This window comes from Pongo abelii, chromosome 7 (assembly GCF_028885655.2).
Source record: "Pongo abelii isolate AG06213 chromosome 7, NHGRI_mPonAbe1-v2.0_pri, whole genome shotgun sequence".
In the NCBI taxonomy this organism is placed as follows: domain Eukaryota; kingdom Metazoa; phylum Chordata; class Mammalia; order Primates; family Hominidae; genus Pongo; species Pongo abelii.
Genome location: NC_071992.2, coordinates 108,770,633 through 108,794,521, shown reverse-complemented (window position 1 = coordinate 108,794,521; position 23,889 = coordinate 108,770,633). Strand labels below are relative to the sequence as shown.

The following is a 23,889-nucleotide window of genomic DNA, read 5'->3' as shown; positions in this document are numbered from 1 at the left end:
TAAAAGTACCATGAAGTTACAATGTGGGAAAGGATTGTCTCTTTAATAAATGGTCCTGGGAAAACTGATTTCTAAATGCAGAAGAATGAAAGTAGATTCTCTATCTTTCATCACATACAAAAATCAACTCAAAATGGATTAAAGACTTAAATGTAAGACATAAAACTATGAAATGACTGGAAAAAACATTGGGAAAACACTATAGGACATTGGTCTGGCAAAAATTGTGGGAGGGTAAGATCTCAAAAGCCCAGGCAACAAAATCAAAAATAGACACGTAGGATTACATCAAGCTAGAAAGCTTCTTCACAGCAAAGAAAACAATCAACACAGTGAAGAGACAACTTACAAAATATGAGAAAGTATTTGCAAAATATTCATCCAACAAAGGATTGATACCCAGAATATATAAGAAGCTCAAACAACTCAATAACAAAACACAATTCAATTAAAAATGGGCCAAAGATCTGAATAGACATTTCTCAAAAGAAGATACAAATGGCCAACAGGTATATGAAAAACATTCTCAACATCACTAATCATTAGGGAAATCCAAATTGAAAGCACAGTGAGATATCATCTCATCCTAGTTACAGTGGCTACTACCAGAAAGACAAAAAATAACAAGTGTTGGTGGGGATGTGGAGAAAAAAGGGAATGGTCATACACTGTGGGTGAAAATGTAAATTGGTACAACATTATGGAAAACAATATGGAGGTTCCTCAATAAACTAAAAATAGAACTACCATATGATCCAGATATCCTACTCCTGGGTATATATCCAAAAGAAAGGAAATCAGTATATGGAAGACATATCTGAACTCTCACGTTTATTGCAGCATTATTCACAATAACCAAGATATGGAATCAACCTTAGCATCCATCAGTAGACAAATGGATAGCAAAAATGTTGTCTCTATACACAATGGAATATTATTCAGCCTTAAAAATGAAACGCTGCCATTTGCAGCAACATGGATGGAACTGAAGGTCATTATGTTAAGAGAAATAAGCCAGGCACAGAAAGACAAATATTGCTTGTTCTCACTCATTTGTGAGAGCTGAAAAAGGGGATCTCATGGAGGTAGAGAGTAGAATAATGGCTACCAGAGCCAGGGATGGGAAGTGGGTAGAAGGGTAGAGAAGTTGGTTAAGGGATACAAAAATACAGTTAGATTAGAAGGAATAATTTCTAGTATTCAATAGTACAGTAGGAAAATTATGATTAACAATAATTTGTTATATATTTCTAAATACTTAGAAGAGAAGAATTGTTTTGCTCCCAACACAAAGAACGTGTAAATGAGGTGATGGATATCCCAATTATTCTGAACTGGTCATTACTCATTGTATACAGGTATCAAAATATTACATATATCCACCCAAAGTAGGTACAACTATTGTATATCAATAAAAATAGGTAGATTAAATCGAACAGTGCATATAATGTAATAAGCATGAAAATATTAATAAATGGTAGTAGTTTTTATTGTTTACATTAAGAGGGGCAGAACTAGAACTGAAATTCATCTGCTTTGTATGTATATGTCAAGCTTTTTAAAGTAAAATAAAAAATACTTGAGATTCAAACTTTAGCCTTACTTTTAATGTAACGTAGTAAGTATATATCCAAACTATATATACTTGGAAATAAACATGTTGCCAAAAGCATGCCAAAAGCATGCCAAAAGCCCCAACCTAAGTAAATACTACATGATTTTCATATTTACAGATAATGTTATTTAACAATATGGTTTAATGGAACACTGATAGTACTTGATAAGATGAATGTTATCAAAAACAAATGATTGAGAAATTTAATTACCAGCAATTGTATCATTGATAATTTATTTAAAAGAATTTTGTTTTCTTTATGAATATTTAATGGAAATAAGTCAAAGGTATTTGTACCCATTGCTTTAAAAATGAATTTTATGGAATAAACTATTTCTGGATTTTATAGATACTCCTTTTAAAAAAAATTTTCATTATAATTGTTTTCTTTTCAGCAGGCATTTTGGAGATCAAAGATGGGTAGAAAAGATGCTGCTACTATAAAACTTCCTGTTGATCAGTACAGAAAACAAATTGGTAAGCAATGAATTATCTTTGATACACTCCTATTAAGATAAAAACACAATTATGCATATTAGGAAAATAAATTTTCTCTAATACATATGATACACAGAAATATATGAGTGAAAAAGGACTTTATAGAGTTTTATGGAAGCAAAATTAAATGCAGTCCTGCTTACCAGTAAAGATATGAACTTCATGTACTTACGATTTTTCAGTGCTCTTATAATTTTAATTAATTTAATAAAACAAAAAATAAATATTATTCTTTAGGCTGAATGCTTTTATATAATCAGCATTTTTGATTTTATAATCCATTAAATCATTCCTTTGTATACATATTATAACTTTTAATTCTGTTGACTATTATTGGCAATAATTTGATAACTTCAAAATTCTCCTGTAAAATATGCTAAATAAAGTAGAACAAATGTTCTTTTATATGGAAACCTGAGTTCAGAAAAAAAGAAAGAGAATTCTCCAGGGGTCATATGTGAAAGAAGGATTAAGGAAGACTGGAAATAAGGATTTGTAGATGGAATTGAGACTCCCCAGATATACTTGGACCCTCAAAGAGATACTACCCTAGTAGAACGGTGGACTAGAAAAGCTCACTTAGCACAGGAAGATAACAGGAAGCTTATCTATTTTAAATTAGGCTCTAGGTGCAGGATTTTCTTTTCAAGGGTACATGGAGTATTTCTAAAAAATTACCTACCTACATACTAAGTCACAAAGAAAGTATCCCAAGTTATAAAGAATCAATATCCTATAACTGCATTTTTTAATCAAATGTAGTAAATTAGAAATTAGCTAGAAGCAAAAGGTAACTTCCCCTTCTTCACCCAACCCTCTCCTTTAGTGCACTTTTTTTCCATCTCTACCATTGCTTTGGAAATACAAAATAAATTAATAAAAATAACACTTCTAAATAACTAAAGGATAAACAAAGAAGTTACATTAGAAGTCAGAAAATAAATATAAATAATTGATACCAAAATATCGTATATATCTATTTCGTAAATAAGACACAAAAAGTACGCTCTGTAAAGCAAAATATATTTCTGAAAAACAAAAGACATGCAAACAAAGTAAAAAATATTTGGAATACATATAGCCAATTAAGAATTTTTATAGTACAGGCCGGGCGTGCTGACTTACGCCAGTAATCCCAGCACTTTGGGAGGCCGAGGCAGGTGGATCACAAGGTCAGGAGATCGAGACCATCCTGGCTAACACGGTGAAACCCCGTCTCTACTAAAAATACAAAAAAAAAAAAAAAATAAGCCGGGCATCATTGTGGGCACCTGTAGTCCCAGCTACCTGGGAGGCTGAGCCAGGAGAATGGCGTGAACCTGGGAGGCAGAGCTTGCAGTGGGCAGAGATCATGTTACTGCATTACAGCCTGGGTGACAGAGTGGGACTCCATCTCAAAAAAAAAAAAAAAGAATTTTTATAGTACATATTTAAGGTGTACAACATCACGTTTTGCTATACACACACATATACACATACACAGACACACAGTAAATGATTACTACAGTCAAACCAATTAAAATATGCATCATCTCACATAGTACCTTTTCTGTGTGTGGTAAGAGTCCTAAAATCTACTCTCAGCAAATATCCAGTGTACAATACAATATTATTAACTGTAGTTCTCATGTGGTATATTAGATCTATAGTTTATTCATCCTACATAATTGCAACTTTATACCCTTGACCTACATCTCTGCATTTCCCCTTCCCTCCAACTCTGCTAATACCATTCCACTCTCTTTTTCTACATATTTGACATCCGTTTTTTAAGATTGAAAACATAAGAGAGATCATGCAGTATTTTTCTTTCTTTGTCTGGCCTACTTCACTTAGCATAATGTCCTCCAATTTCATCCATGTTTTCCCAAATGGCAAGACCTCGTTTTTAAAGGGTGAAATATATTTTTATATATGTATAAAATAATTTCTTGATCCCATCATCTGTCTGTGGACACTTAAATTGTTTCCATATCTTGGCTATTGTGAATAATGCTGCAGTGAACATGGTATCTCTAAAATGTGGAGATTTTATTTTCTTTGGGTATATGCCTAGGAGAGAGATTGCTGGGTCATATAGTAGTTATATTTCTAATTTTTAGAGGAATCTCCATACTATTTTTTTCCATTTCTACTAAGAATATACAAGGATTCTGTCTTTTCTATATCCTCACTAACATTTATTATGTTTTTTTTTAACATAGTCATCCTAACAGGTGTGAGACATTATCTTATTGTGGTTGGATTAGCACTTCTCTGATAATTAGGGAGGTTGAGGACTTTTCCATATACCTGTTTGTCATTTTCTCCATTTTCTTTGGAGAAATGTCTGTTCAGATATTTTGACCATTTTCTAGTCAAGTATGTTCAATCAAGTTGTCTTTTTTACTATTGTAAAATATAAGTTCCTTATATAATTTGACTTAACTGTTTCTCAAATACATGGTGTACAAATATTTTCTCCCATTTTGTAGATTACCTTTTTATTTTGTTCATTGCTCCTTATGCCATGCAGAAGATTTTTAGTTTAATTTAGTCTCACTTGTTTGTTTTTGCTTCAGTTGCCTATTCTTTAGTGTTACTTCCAAGAAATCATTGCCAATACCAACGTCAAGAAATAAAAATGAATTAAAGGCAAATATAAGACATAAAACTACTAGAAAAAAAGAAGGAGGACATTCATTCTATACCTAATTTATTGAGAATTTTTATCATGAAATGGTGCTGAATTTTATTTTTTGTTATACCTTAAGTTCTAGGATACACGTGCAGAACGTGCGGGTTTGTTACATAAGTATACATGTGCCATGGTGGTTTGCTGCACCCATCAACCCGTCATCTATATTAGGTATTTCTCCTAATGCTATCCTTTCCCTTACACCCCACCCCCTGACAGGTCCTGTTGTGTGATGTTCCCCTCCCTGTGCCCATATGTTCTCAATGTTCAACGCCCGCTTATGCGTGAGAACATGTGGTGTTTGGTTTTCTGTTCCTGTGTTAGTTTGCTGAGAAAGATGGTTTCCAGCTTCATCCATGTCCCTGCAAAGGACATGAACTCATTCCTTTTTATGGCTGCATAGTATTCCATGGTGTATGTGTGCCACATTTTCATTATCCAGTCTATCATTGATTGGCATTGGAGTTGGTTCCAAGTCTTTGCTATTTTGAATAGTGCTTCAATAAACGTAAGTGTGGATGTGTCTTTATAGTAGAATGATTTATAATCCTTTGGGTATATACCCAGTAATGGAATTGCTTGGTCAAATGGTATTTTTGGTTCTAGATCCTTGAGGAATCACCACAATGTCTTCTATAATGGTTGAACTAATTGGCACTCCCACCAACAGTGTAAAAGTGTTCCTATTTCTCCACATCCTCTCCAGCATCTGTTGTTTCCTGACTTTTTAATGATTGCCATTCTAACTGGCATGAGATGGTGTCTCACTGTGGTTTTGATTTGCATTTCTGTAATGACCAGTGAGGCTGATCTTTTTTTCGTATGTTTGTTGGCCACATAAATGTCTTCTTTTGAGAAGTGTCTGTTCATATCCTTTGCCCACTTTTTGATGGGTTTTTTTTCTTGTAAATTTGTTAAAGTTCCTGGTGAACTTTTTGTTAAATGCTTCTTCTGCATTTGTTGAGATCATTATGTGATTTTTATTCTTCATTTTGTTAATGTACTTTATCATATGAATTGATTTTCATATGTTGAACCATCCTTATAGCCCAGGGATAAATCCCACTTGGTCATTGTGTATGATCTCTTTTATGTGCTGTTGAATTTTGTTTGCCAATATTTTCTTGAGGATTTTTGTTTTATGTTCATAAGAGAATAGTGGTCAGCAGTTTTCTTTTGTTGTGGTGTCTTTGGCTTTCAAATCAAGGTAATGCTGGCTAGCTTTATAAAATGAGTTTGAAGGTGTTCCCTCTTTTTCCGTATTTTGGGAGACTTTAAGAAGGATTTTTTTTAATGTTTCATAGAATCGAAGTCATCCAGTACTGGGCTTTTCTTTATTGGGAAGTTTCTGACTATTGATTCAGTCTCATTTGTTACTAGTTTTCAGGCTTTCTATTTCTTCTTGATTCATTCTTGCTTGGTTGCATATTTTTAGGAACTTACCCATTTCTTCTAGTTTATTCAGTTTGTCGGTGTGTAATTGTTTCTAAATGCCCCTTATGATCTTTTTCATTTCTGTGGCATCAGTTGTAATGTCTGCTATTTCGTGTGTGATGAGTTTCATTGATTTTTTCCACATTGTTTTTCTATTCTCTATTTCATTTATTTCTGCCAGAATCTTTACTATTTTGCCTTTTCCTGGCAACTTTGTGCTTAGGGTTGTTCTTTTTCTGATTTTTTGAGGTATAAAGTTAGGTTGTTTGAGATATTTCTTTTTAAATGTAGTTGTTTATTGTTAATAAACTTTTTTCTCAGTACTACCTTTGCTGCATCCCATTAATTTTGTTATATTGTGTTTTCATTTTCATTCCTTTCAAAACGTTTTATTTTCCATTTGATTTCTTTTACTGAATGATTGTTCATGGGTTCCTTGTTTACTTTTCATGTATTTGTGAATTTCCTATTTTCCTTTTGTTATTGATTTCTAGTTTTATTCTATTGTGCTTATAAAAGATACTTGGAATGATTTCAGTCTTCTTAAATTTGTTAAAACTTACTTTGTGACCTAGCATGTGATTTATCCTGGAGAATGTTAGGGTGCACTTGAGAAGAATATGTATGCTGTTACTTTTGTTTGGAATGTTCCATATACATTTGTTAAGTCCATTTGTTCTGTAGTATTGTTTAAATCTGTGTTTTTTCTTGAATTTTTTGTCTCAATAATCTATCCATTTTTGACTACTGTTATGGTATTGCTTTCTATTTCTTCAGTTCCATGGCTGTTTTGTGCATTTAGATTCTTTGATGTTGGGTGCATATATATATATGTCTACACACACATATACATATATATGTACACTCATATATACATATATACTTGTGTATGTAGATACGTATATATGCATATACATGTATGTACATATATACACACATATGTATGTATATATGTATGTACACGTATGCATATATGTGTATTTTTAAATTTATAATCGTTATATCTTCCTGTTAAGTTAATTCATTTATCATTATGCAATGACCTTCTTCATCTCTTGTAACAGTTTTTGGTTTAAATTCTACTTAGTCAGATATAAGTATAGCTACTCCTGCTCTTTTTGGGTTACTATTTGGATGGAATATCTTTTTCCATCTCTTTACTTTCAGCCTGTGTGTGTGTCATTAAATCTAAAGCTAGTCTTTTATAGACAGCATATAACTGAACCATTTTATCCATTGAGAGACTCCATATCTTTTGATTGGTGAGTTTAATATATTTACATTTAGAGTAATTTTTGATAGTAAGGGCTTTTTATTGTCATTTTTTGTTAATTGTTTCCTGTCTGTTTTGTATTTCTTTTGTTCCTCTCTTCCTTGCTTGGTATGGTCTTTGCAATTTGATAATTTTTGTTGTGATATACTTTGATACTTTCTACTTCTCTCTTCTGAATCTAATATTAGTTTTTTTGTTTATCTTTTCTGTATCTATTATTAGTTTTTTTCTTTGTGGTTATCATGAGGCTTCCATAAAATGTAACAGTCTATTTTAAGCTGATAATAGCTTAACTTTAATAACATTCAAAAGCTCCACTCTTACTTTTTCTCAAATTGATTTTTAGCCTTGTTTCTTGTACCGACAATGTTTTGTGTATGATATCAGTTTTTGATATTAGTATTTCCTGTCTGAATTAGTATGCAGTCAATTTTGTTAACATTCCCTGTGCTTGAAAGGAATAGGTATTCTCCAATATTAGGATTCAGTACTACTTATATTAATTATAGTTTTCAACTCTATTGTGTACTTTTTATATATTTTAGCTGTCATTTTGTGAAAAATGAGAATTAAAATACCCTAAGACTATAGTTTTCAATTCTTGTAATGCTATCAGTTTTTGCTTTATATATTTGAAGCTATGTTTTCATTGCTTAGCATTTGTAAATTGGTATATATTTATGATGATTTCCCCTTTTCTATTATATAATGACTTTTTTATTTATAAAGTACTTATGAAGTTTCTGTTTAGACTTCTTTTTGTTTTATATTAATATTGGTAAAATACTTTTTGTTATTTTGTTAAGTATTCTGGTATTTTTCTTATCCCTTTATTTTAATCTATAAATTAATGTTGTGATTGATTTTTTAATATAGCTGGAGAATCTTTGTTTTCAAGCAAGCAAATTTAATTCTATATAATTTACTATGAATTAAAAATCTTGATATATTTTCACATTTTCATTTATATTTTTCATTTGTAGTGATTTTTCCTTTGCTAATCTCCGCTCTAACCTTTTTTCTTGAAACTTTTTGACTATGTTTTCTTTTTCATTCTTCAAATTTTCAACATTTTCCATTCCTTTTTTTCTTTTCTTTTCTTTCCTTGTTTTGGGAAAGGGAGAGGAGATTCTCAAGTTTTCATAGTTGACTTAATAAAGTATATTAATATCCTTATTTAACCTAGACAATAAGGATTTTTAAACTTCTAAATGTGATTACTTTCTCCTATCTTTCCCATATTTTTTTAAATTGTACTTACTAGAATTTAAATATTCTTGAAGACAGAAGCTCCATCTAATTTTTTTTGGCATCTCTAATGATGTTCACAGAAGGTACTTAATAAATATTTAAATAATCAATAAAGCAACTGTCCTAATTCTTAGGTGATTACAATTTTATATACCCTTTGTTTAACCTAACCTGTTTACATTGAGTATTTTATCATTTTTTTTGAAATAGTAAGCCGTATGTTTAACTAAATTGAATACTTACTGAAATATGTTGTTGTTTAATTTTTCTTACTTTTGCGTTTCAGGTTCCCTGTTATTCTTTTTGTTGTTTGTCTTTCTTTTACTTCTCTACATCCCCATGGGTACCTTGGATACAACCACTTCTTAAATGTTTGTGGACTTTTTTGTGTACTAATTGCAAACTCAAGGCTGATATTATTTGTAATATCTTCTATTGAACTATAATTCCCCTCCATGTATAACTTTTTGCTTGGTTAGCGTTTTTAATATGAATTTTCTTGGAAATTAATTTATATTTTATGAGCAACTTGGTTTATCTTTAGCAGCTCTAAGCTTAGTGCTTGTTTCTTAGTACTTAATGTGGTGTTAAATGATGATGTGTTTTCTGTAATGGTATTGTATGACAAGCTGTTACGTCCAAGCATTGAAAAATTATCATTGGTTTGAATTGTTTCTATAACAAAATTAAAATGAAAAATTTGCACGAGATTTTTATTTTCAATGATGAATTTACCAGCCTGCTCTCCATGTTCTGGATATCTCCAAATAATTTTGAGAAAAGTTTTACTTTTTGCATAGTTTACTTTGTAGATAATACTTACTTTTTTTCTTTAAGGAAATTGTTATCCTTTGCACGATTTATTAAATGTAAAGGTACATTATGCTGATGGTAATCTACTGGATTATTTCTGGCTTTGTAGTTATTTTCATTTTATCAATTTGATTGGTTAATGTTTTACCTAGTTATTTTCCTTTGAGCATTTGTAATTTTATTCATCTTGAAGGTGTTAAAATGTAGGCCATTTGTTTACTGACATAGTTACGAGAGTTTTTTTTAACAAGATTCCATACAAAAGACTATTGACCCCTAGTCTTCTAATGAGTCTTCTTTAGATATTTGTAGTTTGCAATATAATAACTAAAAATTGTGTTTATATGGCAGTTGCAAATTTACTTTATATGACAAATTGTGTTACTTTTATATGTAACTTAGGTAATACAAGAAAAGTAAGATTCCAAGTAGTGTATTGCTCTTTGATGAAGGGAGGAGGGATTTGAAGCATTTGATGAGATTTATTCTAAAAATGTTGAAGGAAATATAAAAGTCTTTATTGTTGATTACCAAATATTATTTGCCAGTATTTTTGGCATGCTGTAAATAACTCATCTTCCAATAATTCATTTGAGTAATTAAATTTAGATTGCAAATTTTTCTTTTCAAATATTTTGACTCTTATCTCTCTGCTTTTCTATTGTATCTTAATTGGTGTGGTCTATATAAATGGACAATAAATTATATATCTTTGTTATAGAGATCAGACAGTGAATAGAACTTGGTATTCATCCCAGACAGAATTATGATTGAATGTATTTGCAAGATTAAAGCACTGAATTTACTTTTTTCTAATTAAAGGCAATTAAAGATTTCTAGACACAAATAAAAGACAATGAATTGAGGAATAAGTGCAGGAGCAAGTCCATTTGCAGGTGAAAAGATGTGCCTTTGAAGCAGAACCAGCTGTATTTTCATTGAAAGAATAACAGTTTAGGAAGCTTTTCTGCATGTACTTGCTTGATAGCATAATGTACTCATAAGCAGCTTATGCAGTATTCAGAAAATAACAGTGCATTAATTTTTAAAGCAGCAAAGGCAGAGGAAGAGCAGTACTGCCACATGATGATAATGAGTGTGGCTAGTGTAAAGTCGACTGTTGAGAAAGAAACAGTGAGCTTCTAGAAAATGAACATTTATAAAACAATAACCAGATATTCACGTGATAATGAGCTTGAGCAGCAATATCAACAAAGGGCAAAGATGTAGTCTTGTTTCTGGGCAAGGGTATGGAATTGAACAGCAAAAAGCCAAAAGCAGTAAAGTAATCTATTTTTTTTTTATTTAAACTAAGGAAGCTCCCATGAAAAACCATGTCAGAGTTAAAATGATTGCTTTAAATATGAAATAATTTCTGGCATAGATAACTTTTTAGAACATATAAATGACTGTATCCATCCCTAAAATAGTGTAATATGAGGAATGGTAAATGATAACAATAAGGTATTTAAATAGTTATTATTTTTATTAAATATGTTTTTATATCTATCAATATTAATATTTGTTTTAGTAGATATCTTTGTATGTACATAAATGTGTGTTTTTTTATAGGGACAGCACTAATGCCAGAGTTAAACATGTTTTATTCATACTGAATTATAAGCAAAGGAGCTTTTAACACAGATAATATCTACTAATTAGAAATTATAACTTAAAATGGCTTTTAAAGTATTTTGTTTAAAAAGCTGACACTACACAGATAGTCTGTATTGTATATGCAAGTAAAATTATGAATTTGTGTGCTACCATCTTTGCTATCAAAAACTCCAGAAATAATTTGAAAATTCTTTTATATTAATGTTTACTTTTTAATAACGACTTTGCTTTTAGTTAATACTCATAATCCCTGTTTAAGACTTGAAGCTGGAAATTCTGTTGATTATGTACCTTGAGTTTTCAAGTATATATTTTTAAACCATATTTAACAGGAGGACACAGAGAAGAACTAGTTTAATTTGTTAAATTTGCTTGAATTGGTAGCTATACACACATTGTTAAGTGAATCTTAGTCTTATGTAATTGGAAGAAACCATTCACAAATGTAATCTTTTAGGGCATGAGAACGATGTTTAAAATGATCCCAGGCAGAAGTATCCATTCCACTTTGGTCTTAGTTTTATAGGATGTGAGCCACAGATGGAAATAGCCATGATTCCAGAGAAAAACAAGAAATAGAAATGATGATAGAAAGAGAAAGTCCTTCAGTGTCAAAACTTCAACTTATGTCAATCCCTACAAAAATGTTTCCTTTTCCCTTATCTTTTGGAATCAATCAATCAATCTCAATCTCTTTCTCTCCCATTTTCATGTTATTTCAAGATGGATTTCTGTCACTGACAATGAAAATAATTCTGAAAATGATCTAAGGATATCTCCAGCATCCTCCACAGCTACCCAAACATATATCCCAATCAAGCTTGAGCTGCTGTTCACTAAGTCTAGGATTTTTTTTTTTTTTTTTCTTTTTGAGACGGAGTCTCGCTCTGTCTCCCAGGCTGGAGTGCAATGGTGTGATCTCAGCTCACTGCAAACTCCGCCTCCCAGGTTTACTCCATTCTTCTGCCTCAGTCTCCCGAGTAGCTGGGACCACAGGCGCCTGCCACCACGCCCGGCTAATTTTTTTTTTTTTTTTTTTTTTTTTTTAGTAGAGGTGGGGTTTCACTGTGTTAGTAGTCTTCCTTTTATTCTATTGTGATTTGGCCTAAAGGAAGAGGAAGAAATGTTTTTAAAATTTTGATAATGGTGACTTTACAGGGAAATTGTTTGTATGGGGGAGATGAGTGTTACATTCTAGGAGCAAGCAAAGAAATATAGGTTCAGGCTATCATTCTCAGTTCTCTAGTTGGTCATAGTAGTTGTAACTTATGACTTCCCTTCTTAATTCAAGAACCTTAGTTTGCTGAGGGTCTTTGCCTTTAAAAATTTAAAATTGTATTAAATTTTATGATTCGTCGAAGTAGTACTTGAGTTGTCCCAGGAATTTCCTTACCTCTTCCCATATTCCTTTTGGCACGCGCTGTGTATTAACAAACCATTTCAACGGACCTTGATAACCAGCATAAATTACCTCAGCCAACAATTTGATTGCCCATTTTACTAGTTTGCCTGTAGGTATGTAGAATTCAAACTGCCTAGGTGGCTGGCTCAGCTTTCAATTCAGGAGAACTAGTATCATATCTTTTCTTAGGTTACCTCTGTTTCCAGGTAAACTGAACAAAATATACTACTCAAATTTTGGCCACTGGGACAATTTCCCTTTTTCATTGTCCTTTGGGTTCCTCTTCAACGAGAGCTATAATACCATAGCAGTCTATTTCTAGCTGGTGTGAGAATATGATAAAGATCTATGTACAAATGTTTTTAATGCTAAAATACCTAATCTTATAGTTTATTGAACTAGATAACCTCCAGTTCATGACTGGGAGCTCAGGCCAGATGATCCCTGAGTCTCATGACAAGGTAGTCAGTTCTCCATCCATTTGGTAGCAATCCAGGAGTTGTTTCTTAGCAGATGCTACTTGCTGAAAGGGGTATGGCACTGTTCCAAAACCCTAGAGACTGACACTTTTCTTTTATTCATACCTGCTGAAGGGTTGCTTCTATGTCTCAGTTAGCTAACAGTACTTAAGATTCCATTGAATCTACCATGTCATAGACTCCAAGAGATAGAGTATCTGTCACAGCAATCTACTGGAGAAGCTTAGATTGTCCCATGCTCTACTCAACTCTAGGAACTTTTCAGGTCCCCTACATAGGTAAAATAAGTACTATAGGTTTAAAAAACAAGAACATGAACAACCATGTATCCATCATCCAAGTTAAAAATTGAAAATACACCAGTAGCTGAGAAGCCTTTTATATACTCCATCGCAATTGCAATGCCCTCCATCTTTCTGAGGGATAACCACAATATTAATTTTGTATTAATTCTCTTTAAGTATTTGCCACTTAAATTTGTGCCAATAATCTATCATTTAGTTTTGTCAGTTTATATAGGTGATCTTTATATAAATGAAATCATGTTGTATATATTGTTATAAAATTTGCTTCTACTGAACATCATGTTTTAGAGTTTTATTTTTGTTCATGGCTGTTGATATAGTTCATTCATTTTCTATGCTTTATGGCATTCCATTATTTCCATATACTGGTATTTTTCTTCTAGTCTCCTGATTTTGGACAGTTATAGATTATTCTCAGTTTTTTTTCTATATTTTTAGACATGTCTGTTCATCGGTTTACATGTATAAGTTTCCCTGCAACATATACCTAGTAGAAAAGTGTTGTATCATAAGCATGGATGTGTAACATAATCAAGTTGTGAGTGTTGTTTTTATTTTTTAAGAAATTGAGCCTATGCATCATGCTTGCTGGTGATGGTAATGGTAAATAGGGTGTGGCAAGTTAACCTTTAATTCTGGGAGACAATTGCAACATGCAGACCTCCATAAATTAGATTTAGGTAGTAAACCTCTTTTAAAAGAATGTTTATTATTGTCTCTCTTATGTATATATCTGAATGAGATGTCTCAGACACCTTCCACGGCTTCTCCAAGACTTACATCATATCATTGTCATTGTGATATACTGTGGGGTTGTGAAGCAGTTAAAATCTCTGGGAATCATATTTTTAACACTGAGATGTGGAGTTTATCTACTCCTGCAGTAGGACTGTAAGTATACTGCTGTCTTTTCCAGTAAGGACAGACAGCCTCTTGCAGTATCTGTGATCAGGCCTGAGAAAAATGCATTGGCTTGGTTAATTAGCTAGTTATGACCAGGTGCTAAGGACTTCATTATTCTGCTACAGTAAGAAAATTCTACTATAATTTTAAATTTTCAGTAGTATTCAGTTGGTTTCCATGATATAATTAATCACAGTGAGGAAATAAAGAGGCCAGTGAAAATAATCAGTATGACTGCACATATAAAGTTTTTCATCATATAGTCAACCTCTGAAATTCCCCCAGGAGTATACATTTCCTTTTCTTTACCATTTTAGTAAAGAAAGGGAGTAATAGTTCTACTTCACACTCATTAACAAAAGAGCTATTAGATCACATATTGGGGAACCATGCTGGAGATCCTGTCTATTTCCATTATCATTTGAGCCCATGTATTCAAAAATTGGAAAATGAACATAGGGTCTGTTCTGCATCACGGAGTCTGCCATTAGGAATTGATTTTTTTTTAATCAACTTATCTGTTAAACTCCCTCTAGGAGTTAGTGTTTTTTGAATCTTTGCACTTCGATATTTCCAATATTTGAAATTGCTTCTATCATCTACCCACATGGCTTCTTTCCTAACTTCATTTGAGTATAAGCTCAAATGAAATCTTATTAAGGAGGACTTCTTTGACTGCCATATCTAAAACAATACGTATCTCGCTTTCATTGTCTACCCATTGCCAACTGTATTCTTTTTAGTGCTTTTTATCACCTGATAAATTGAACAATTTTTGTTTGTTTATTATTTGTCTTTTATACAAGGTTTGGGATAACAGACACTTGACCTGTTTCTTTTACACATTAGTTATCACCCTGAACGTAATACTCATTTCTGTACTTTGTTTTGATCACATACTATTGAGAAAAATTTATTGATACAAATAAATAGTTAAATATGATAACTATGTTATTAATAGTATAGATCTAGCAATTTCAGGATACTCTTCAATTAAACTGATCACAACATGAGAAAAGAGTAATAGGAAATTTTATTCTGCAATAGAATCACAGGCACATATAGCCTGCAGTTTTTATTATTAGTATAAAATGTCAGCAACCAGAGTATAATAATCCTCCTAACTATGCATGTACCTTTCACATTTTATTGCAAAACTATTAGGCTATAATAAGAACATGCAGCAAGCAGGGACACCAATATCTTGCCTGGCATTTAATTATCAAAAACACCTGTACGACAATAGTATATTCACTTGTATAATTCTTTATATGTAGACATTTAAGTGCCTGAATTATTTAAAAAATCTACTGTCTGCATAAAACTTCCATAACCAATGACAAATGTCAAAGCTACTCTTAAATGAGCACAGCAAAGTCAAGTGACATAAACAATAATTAGCAAAGTCAACACTAAAAATAAATACACTTCTTATTTCCATTACATTAAAATGTGAAATGTATTGGATTACTAATGTTTTAAAAATGTTAAAATTTTAAACATAATTTAGAATATATTTAAAAATAGGAAATTGAATAAAAATTGATTTGAGTTAGTCTGGAAAGTTAGGTATATATTTTATAATTTCTAGGGCAACCATTAAAACATTAATCTAGAGTCAAAATCACAATACATAATTTAAATGGAATACTAAAAAGTGTTCAAGTAATACAATAAGAAGGAAAATTAAAGAGCAACAAAAATCAAAGGGAACAAAGAGAAACAAAAAAAGTTAGACCTTAATGAAAACAAAGCAATAGTTTTATTAAATGTAAACATCTAAACATACTAATTAAAGGACAGATTTCACATTGAGATAAATATAGGCTATATATAAGAAATTAACCTCATGAGCAAAATGGCTGAACAGAATCCTCTAGCCATCATCCCCTCACAGGAACACCAAACTGAACAACTATTCACACAAAAAAAGCACCTTCATAAAAAGCAAAAAACAGGTGAACCGGTACCTGGCTTTAACATCGTATTAAAGAAAGAGGCACTGAAGAGGACTTAAAAGACAATCTTGAGTCAGCTACACCACCCCTTTCCCGTACTTCACCATTGGCCATGTGGTGTTAAGAGAGAATCTGTGCACTTGCATGAGGGAGAGTGCAGTGATTGTGGGAATTTGCATTGGAACTCAGTGCTGCCCTGTCACAGTGGAAAGCCACACAGGGAAGAACTTAGCTGGTGCCCACAGAGGGAGCATTTAGACTAGTCCTAGCCAGAGGCAAGTCTTCTATCCTGGTGGTACGAACCTGAGTTTCAGCAAGCCCCATCACCACGGACTAAAAGACTCTGGGATCCTAGATAAACGTGAAAGGCAGTCTAGGCCACAAGGACTGCAATTCCTTGGCAAGTCCTGGTACTCTGCTGGGCTCAGAACCAGTGGACTTGGGGTGCATGTCATCAGAGATGAAAAAGGAGGCATTACAAGTGATATTTCAGAAATAAAAAATACAAGCTACTTTGGGTAACTGAATGCCAATAAATTAGTTAACCTAGAGGAAATGGATAAATTCCTAGACTCATACAACTCACTAAGATTGAACCATGAAGAAATCCAAAACCTGAACAGAACAATAACAAATAATGAGATCAAATCTATAATACATCTTTCAACAAGGAAAAGCCCAGAACCCGATGGCTTCACTGCTAGATTCTACCAAACATTTGAAGAAGAAATAATACCAATCCTGCTCAAACTTCCAAAAAATAGGGGAGAAAGGAATACTTTCAAACTCATTTTACAAGGCCAGTATTACTGTAATACCAAAAACAGACAAGAACACATTAAAAAAAAAGAAAACTACAGGCCACTCCTGATGAACATTGATGCAAAAATCCTCAACCAAATTCTGGTAAACCAAAGTCCAACAACACATTAAAATATTATTCATCATGAGCAAGTGGGATTTATCCCAGGGGTGCAAGGATGATTCAACATACACAAATCAAACAATGTGATACATCATATTAATAGAATGAAGGACAAAAACCCTATGATCATTTCAATTAATGGTATAAAAGCATTTGATAAAATTTAACATCCTTCATGATAAAAACCCCTCAAAAAAACGGTGTATAGAAAGAACATACCTCAACATAATAAAAGCCACATATGACAGACCCACAGCTAGTATCATACTGAATGGGGAAAAAGTGAAAGCCGTTTCTCTAAGATCTGGAACAAGACAAGACTGCTCACTTTCCACCCCTGTTATTCAACATGGTACTGGAAGTCATAGCTCGAGCAATCAGACAAAAGAAAGAAAGAAAGGACATCCAAATTGGAAAGGAAGAAGTCAAATTATCCTGGTTTGCAGATGATATGGTCTTATATTTGGAAAAAACAAAAGACTTTATGAGAAACTATTAAAACTAATAAGCAATTTCAGTATAGTTGCTGGAGTTGATTTTTGTACAAAATCAACATACAAAAATCAGTAGGATTTCCATATGACAATAGCAAAGAGTCTGAAAAGAAAATCGAGAAAGTAAGCCCATTTGCAATAGCTGCAAATAAAACAAAATACCTAGGAATAAACTTAAGCAAATAAGTTAAAGATTTCTGTAATGAAAACTATAAAACAATGATAAAAATTTGAAGAGAACACAAAAAAAGGGAAAATATTCCATGTTCATGGATTGCAAAAATCAATATTGCTAAATTATTTATACTACCCAAAGCAAACTACAAATTCAATGCAATCTCTATCAAAATACCAATGAAATTCTTTACAGAAATAGAAAAAATAATCCTAACATTTATATTAAACCAAAAAAGCCTCAGAATTGCCAAAGCCATCCTGAGCAAAAAGAACAAAACTGAAATAATCACATTAACTGACTTCAAATTATACTGCAGAACTGTAGTAACCAAAACAGCATGGTACTCCTATAAAACCAGACACATACACCAATGGAACAGAATAGAGAATCCAGAAACAAATTCTTACATCTACAGTGAGCTCATTTTTGACAAAGGTGCTAAGAACATACATTAAGGTATGGACAGTCTCTTCAAAAAATGGTGCTGTGGAAACTGGATATCTATATTCAGAAGACTGCAACTAGAACCCTATCTTTTACCATATACAAACATCAAATCAAAATGCATTAAAGACTTAAACCTCAAACTATGAAACTACTAAAGGAAATCATTGGGGAAACTCGCCAGGAAATTGGATTGGGTAAAGATTTCTTGAAGCATAGTTCACAAGCTCAGACAACCAAAGCAAAAATGGAGAAGGGGGATTACATCATATTAAAAAACTTCTGAACAGCAAAGGAAACCATCAATAAAGTGAAAGGGACAACCCACAGAATGGGAGAAAATATTTGCAAACTATCTAACAGAGGATTAATAACTGGAATACATGAAGAGCTCAAACAACCCAATAGGAAAAAATTTAATAATCTGAGTTTTGAATGGGCAAAACATCTGAATAGGCATTTCTCAAAAGGAGCATACAAGTAGCAAACAGGTATATGAAAACGTGCTCAAAATCATTAATCATTAGAGAAATGCAAATCAAAAATACAATGAAATATCATCTCACCTCAGTTAAAATGGCTTTTATCCAAAAGGTGCAAGAACGAATGCTGGTGAGGATGTGGAGGAAAGGAAACCCTCATACACTGTTGGTGGGAATGTAAATTAGTACAACCACTATCGAAAACGGTTTGGAGGTTCCCCCAAAAACCTAAAAATAGGGCTACCAGATGATCCAGCAACCCTACTGCTAAGTATATACACAAAAGAAAGGAAATCAGGATACCAAAAAGATATCTACACTCCTATGTTTATTGCAGCACTATTCACAATAGCCAAGATTCAGAAGCAACCTAAGTGTCCATCAATAGATGAATGGCTATAGAAAATGTGTTACTTATACACAATGAAGTACTGTTCATCCATGAAAAAAGAATGAGATCCTGTCATCTGCAACAACATGGATGTAACTGGAGGTCATTATGTCAAGTGAAATAAGCCAGGTACAGAAAGAAAAAGTTGGCATCTTCTCACTTATTTGTGGGAGCTAAAAAAATTTAAACAATTGAACTCATGGAAATAGAGAATAAAAGGATGGTTACCAGAGACTGGGAAGAGTAGTGGGGAGGGGGTGGAAGGAGTGGTAATGGTTAATGGGTACAAAAATATAGTTAGTAAGAATGAATAAGATCTAGTATTTGATAAAACTTATTGTACATTTAAAAATAATGAAAAAGGCCAAGTGCAGTGGCTCATGCCTGTAATCCTGTGTAATGCCTGTGATTTGGGAGGCTAAGGTGGGCGGATCACGAGGTCAAGAGATTGAGACCATCCTGGCTAACATGGTGAAACCCCATCTCTACTAAAAATACAAAAATTAGCTGGCCATGGTGTCATGTGCCTGTAAACCCAGTTACTCAGGAGGCTGAGGCAGGAGAATCACTTGAACCTGGGAGTCAGAGGTTGCAGTGAGACGAGATTGTGCCACTGCACTCCGGCCTGATGACAGAGTGAGACTCTGGAAAAAAAAAAAAAAAAAGTAGTATAATTGGATTGTTTGTAACACAAAGAAAGAAAAATTCTGGAGGATATGGATACCCCATTTACCCTGATGTGATTATCATGCATTATATGCCTGTACCAAAATAGCTCATGTACCCCCATCAATATATATATATACCTATTATGTACCTGCAAAAATTAAGTAAAAAACAAAAAAAGAATTTGAAACATTCAGCCTGAAATAACTGATAGATTACCAACACTGAGCTTTTAAGCAGCAACATCTGTTTGACTCAGCCATTGTATCCTATTTTATGGTTATAAAAATTGTAAATGAATGAAAATTAATGTAAAAATCCAACATACTAACTTTAAATGTGATGATAGTAAAAGTAAAGCTATGGAGGAGAAGTACTTCTTGAATGGAAAGTAAAAACCTCTGAAAATCTGCTTTTATATAAAGCCAATGAGAACACTGGTGAAAACTATCAAAATCAATGTTTTCCAGAAATCTGAAAATTAACTAAAATCTTAAAACCATCCAAGGAGTGTTTATTCAAGAAAAACAGGTGAATCTCAGTAATATCTGCAATCTTTGTGGTGTTTTAACTTGCCTTAATGCCATCTTCTTTTCTTCAGCCTTGCAACTACAGTAGTTATGGAAAACGTTAGTGTAGTAGCCACTGGAGAAGGCAAAATGCATTTGGAGATATGCAAAGCCCCCATCCTCAAGACTTGTCACAATTTGACCAGTCTGGACACTCACTGAAAATCCTCTTTCTCAAAACTTGTCTTTATTTGACTTTACTTAGAGCTAACTCTGTGTGAAGAGCCCTTTTTCTGTGGCATTTGACAAAAACAATGAACAACAAGTGTTTAACGTTGTAGCTGCCTGAAGCATCATTACTAGTTGGGGTTAAACATGAGACTGACCAAAGAACTTAAAAGCAAAAACAGGGGAATGACATGCCCATAGAATTTTTTAAAAGGTCTGACAGATTCCTGAGAATCTAGAAGGTCATGTGCATGAGCAGGGCTATATCATGCCCATTAAAGATGTGAGGAGCCTATAATCTTTTACCTCTTGGTGGACTTAAGGCTCTTCACAAGCAGAAGTGAAGGCTAAGGCATGACTATAAACTTATGTTGTAGCACGGAGATGTACCCCAACGCAAAAACATACACATATACCTGCATGTACATATACAGACACACACACAAATAGTCACATAGCTCCTCAGCAAAATTAAGAGACTTAGTGGTTCAAAGCATTTAAGGAAATATCTGTCCAGTCATTACATGATGTCTTAGTCCATTTTGTGCTGCTATAACAGAATACCTGAGACTGGGTAATTTATAAAGAAAATAAATCTGTTTTTTAAAGTTCTGGAGTCTGGAAAGTCAAAGGTCAATGCATCATCCTAATGGGGAAGAATAAAGGACAAAAGAGCACATACAAGAGAGCAAGAGGAAAGGGACCAAGCTCATTCTTTTATCATAAGCCCACTCCTGTGATAACTAATTCATTCATGAGGGCAGAGCCCTTATGACCTAATAATCTCTTAAAGGTCCCACCTCTCAATGTTGTTGAATTGGAAATTAAGTTTCTAAAACATGAACTTTTCAGGACACATTCAAATTATAGCATTCTAGCCCTGGCCTTCAAAGTTCATGTCCTTCTTACAATGCAAAATACATTCATTCCATCCAATAGTCCCAAAAGTCTTACCTCTTTCTAGTATCGACTCAAAATTTCAAAATCCAAAGTCTCATTTAAAATCACACATGGGTAAGACTCAAGGCATCATTCTTCTCAAGGCAAATTCCTCTCCATCTGCGAGCCTATGAAATTAATCAAATGATCTACTTCCAAAGTACAATGCTGGGGCCGAGCGTGGTGGCTCATGCCTGTAATCCCAGCACTTTGGGACACCGAGGTGGGTGGATCACCTGAGGTTAGGAGTTCAAGACCAGCCTGGCCAGTATGGCAAAACCCCATCTCTACTAAAAATACAAAAATTAACCAGGCGTGGTGGTGCATGCCTGTAATCCCAGCTACTCGGGAGGCTGAGGCAGGAGAATCGCTTGAACCTGGGAGGCAGAGGTTGCAGTGAGCCAGGATCGTGCCATTGCACTCCAGCCTGGGAGACAGGAGTGAAACAACATCTGAAAAAAAAAAAAAACAGTGCAATGTTGGCACAAGCATACCACAGACATTCCCATTCCAAAAGGGAAAATTAGGCAAGAAAAAAGGAGTAACAGATTCCAAGCAAGTCCAAAACCCAACAGGGAAAACAACATTAAATCTTAAAGCTGGACATAATATCCTTTGACTCCATGTCCCACATCCTGGTCACATTGGGGCAGGCATTGGGCCCTCAAGGCCTCAGGCAACCCTCCCCATATGGCTTTACTGGGCTCAAACCACCCAGCAGCTCTCACAGGTTGGAGTCTCTTGCCTGGTTCTTTCCCAGACTGTAATTGCACACTGGTAGCTCTATAATTCTTGAGTCTCTGAGGTGGCATTTCTCCTGTGGCTTCACTAGGCATTGCCCTAGTCAGGGCTCTCTGCAGTGGCTTCATCCCTGCAACAAGTTTCTGCCTGGGTCCCCTGGCTGTCCAGAACATCTTTTGAAGTCTAGTTGGAGGCCTCCACGGCCCCACAGCTCATGAAATCAGTAAGTCTGCAGAATCAGCCCTACATGAACCCTGCTAAGACTTACCCCTTGTGTCCCCTGGAGCTGCAGCACAAACTTCACCTGGGCCTGCTTAAGCCACAGCTGGCATGGCTGAGGGGTGCTGTGCTGGAATGTGAGAAACAGAGTCCCAAGGCAACTCCAGGTAGTGAATACAGAGGTCCCCTGGAAGCCTCTCTGGAGACCTTGCCCTTAAGATCTTCTGGATCTATTTTGGGAGGGGTATTCTCAGAGGTCTCTGAAATGCCTTTGAGGTCTTTCTCTCATTGTCCTGATGAATAGCACCTGGTCCCCTTCTCACCCTAGTAATCTCTTTAGCAAAGGGTTGCTTGGTCACACCTTTAGTATTCTCTCCTCAGCACACTTTTTTTTATTCTTTACATGGCCAGGCTGAGAGTTTTATAAATCTTTTCCTCCTATTTCTCTTTTAATTGTAAATTTTACCTTTTAATCATTTCTTTTTTTGCACATCTCACTATATGAGGTTAAAGGCAGTCATACAACTCCTTCAGTAATTTGCTTAGAAATTTATTCTGGCAGATACTTTAGTCCATTGCTCGTACATTCTGTCTTCCATATAAAGTATTTGACATGGAAGCAATTCAGCCATGTTCTTTGCCAATTTATAACAAGGATAGCCTTTACTCCAGGTCCCAATAAGATGTCTCCCATTTCCATCTGAGACCTCATCGAAATGGCCTTTACTTTTCATGTTTCTATGAACATTCTGATTATGACCACTTAAATAATCCCTAAGAAGATTCAGACTTTCCTTACAGCTCACCATTTTTTTGAGCACCCCCAGATCACCTTTAATGCTTCCTTCATAGCAACACAGGGTTTTTCTAGCCTGCTCTTTCAAATTCATCCAGCCCCTCCCCATTGCACATTTCCAAAGCCACTTCCATATTTCCAGGTGTTTGTTATAGCAGCACCCCTACTTCTTGGTACCAGTTTTCTGTCTTAGTCTATTTGGTGCTGCTATAACAAAACCTTTGAGATTAGAAAATGTGTAAAGAACAGATATTTATTTCTTACAATTGTGGAGACTGGGAAGTCTAAGCTTGAGGGGCTTGCATCTGGCAAGGGCCTTGTGAATGCATTATCCCATGGTGGAAGGCAGAAGAACAAAAGAGCATGCACAAGAGAGAATGAGGAAGTAAACTGAATTTATCTTTGTATTATGAACTAACTTCCATGATAACTAACCCACTCTCACAATAATGGCATTAAGTTATTCATGAGGGCATAGTCCTCATGATTCACTCTCCTCTTACAGATCCCACCTCTCAAAACTGTTGCACTGGAAATTAAGTTTCCAACATGAATTTTGGGGGACACATTAAACCACAGCAGATGACCACTCAGGTAACTGTGCAGAGATGTCAGTGACCATATACTATTGAATACAGTCTCTATAGAATTA

General features: G+C 34.0%; 1 protein-coding gene across 12 annotated transcripts in view; it reads left to right on the top strand.

Moving 5' to 3' along the window:
* Nucleotides 1-23,889, top strand: part of TRIQK (triple QxxK/R motif containing) — a 79,414-nt gene that overhangs the window by 43,834 nt on the left and 11,691 nt on the right. For 7 of the 12 annotated variants that reach the window (XM_009243925.4, XM_009243927.4, XM_054560837.2 and 4 more), the window contains one exon: nucleotides 2,011-2,092. In XM_009243925.4, the coding sequence (XP_009242200.1) occupies nucleotides 2,032-2,092 (61 nt within the window). In that variant the 5' untranslated portion in view covers nucleotides 2,011-2,031. 12 annotated transcript variants of the gene reach the window in all.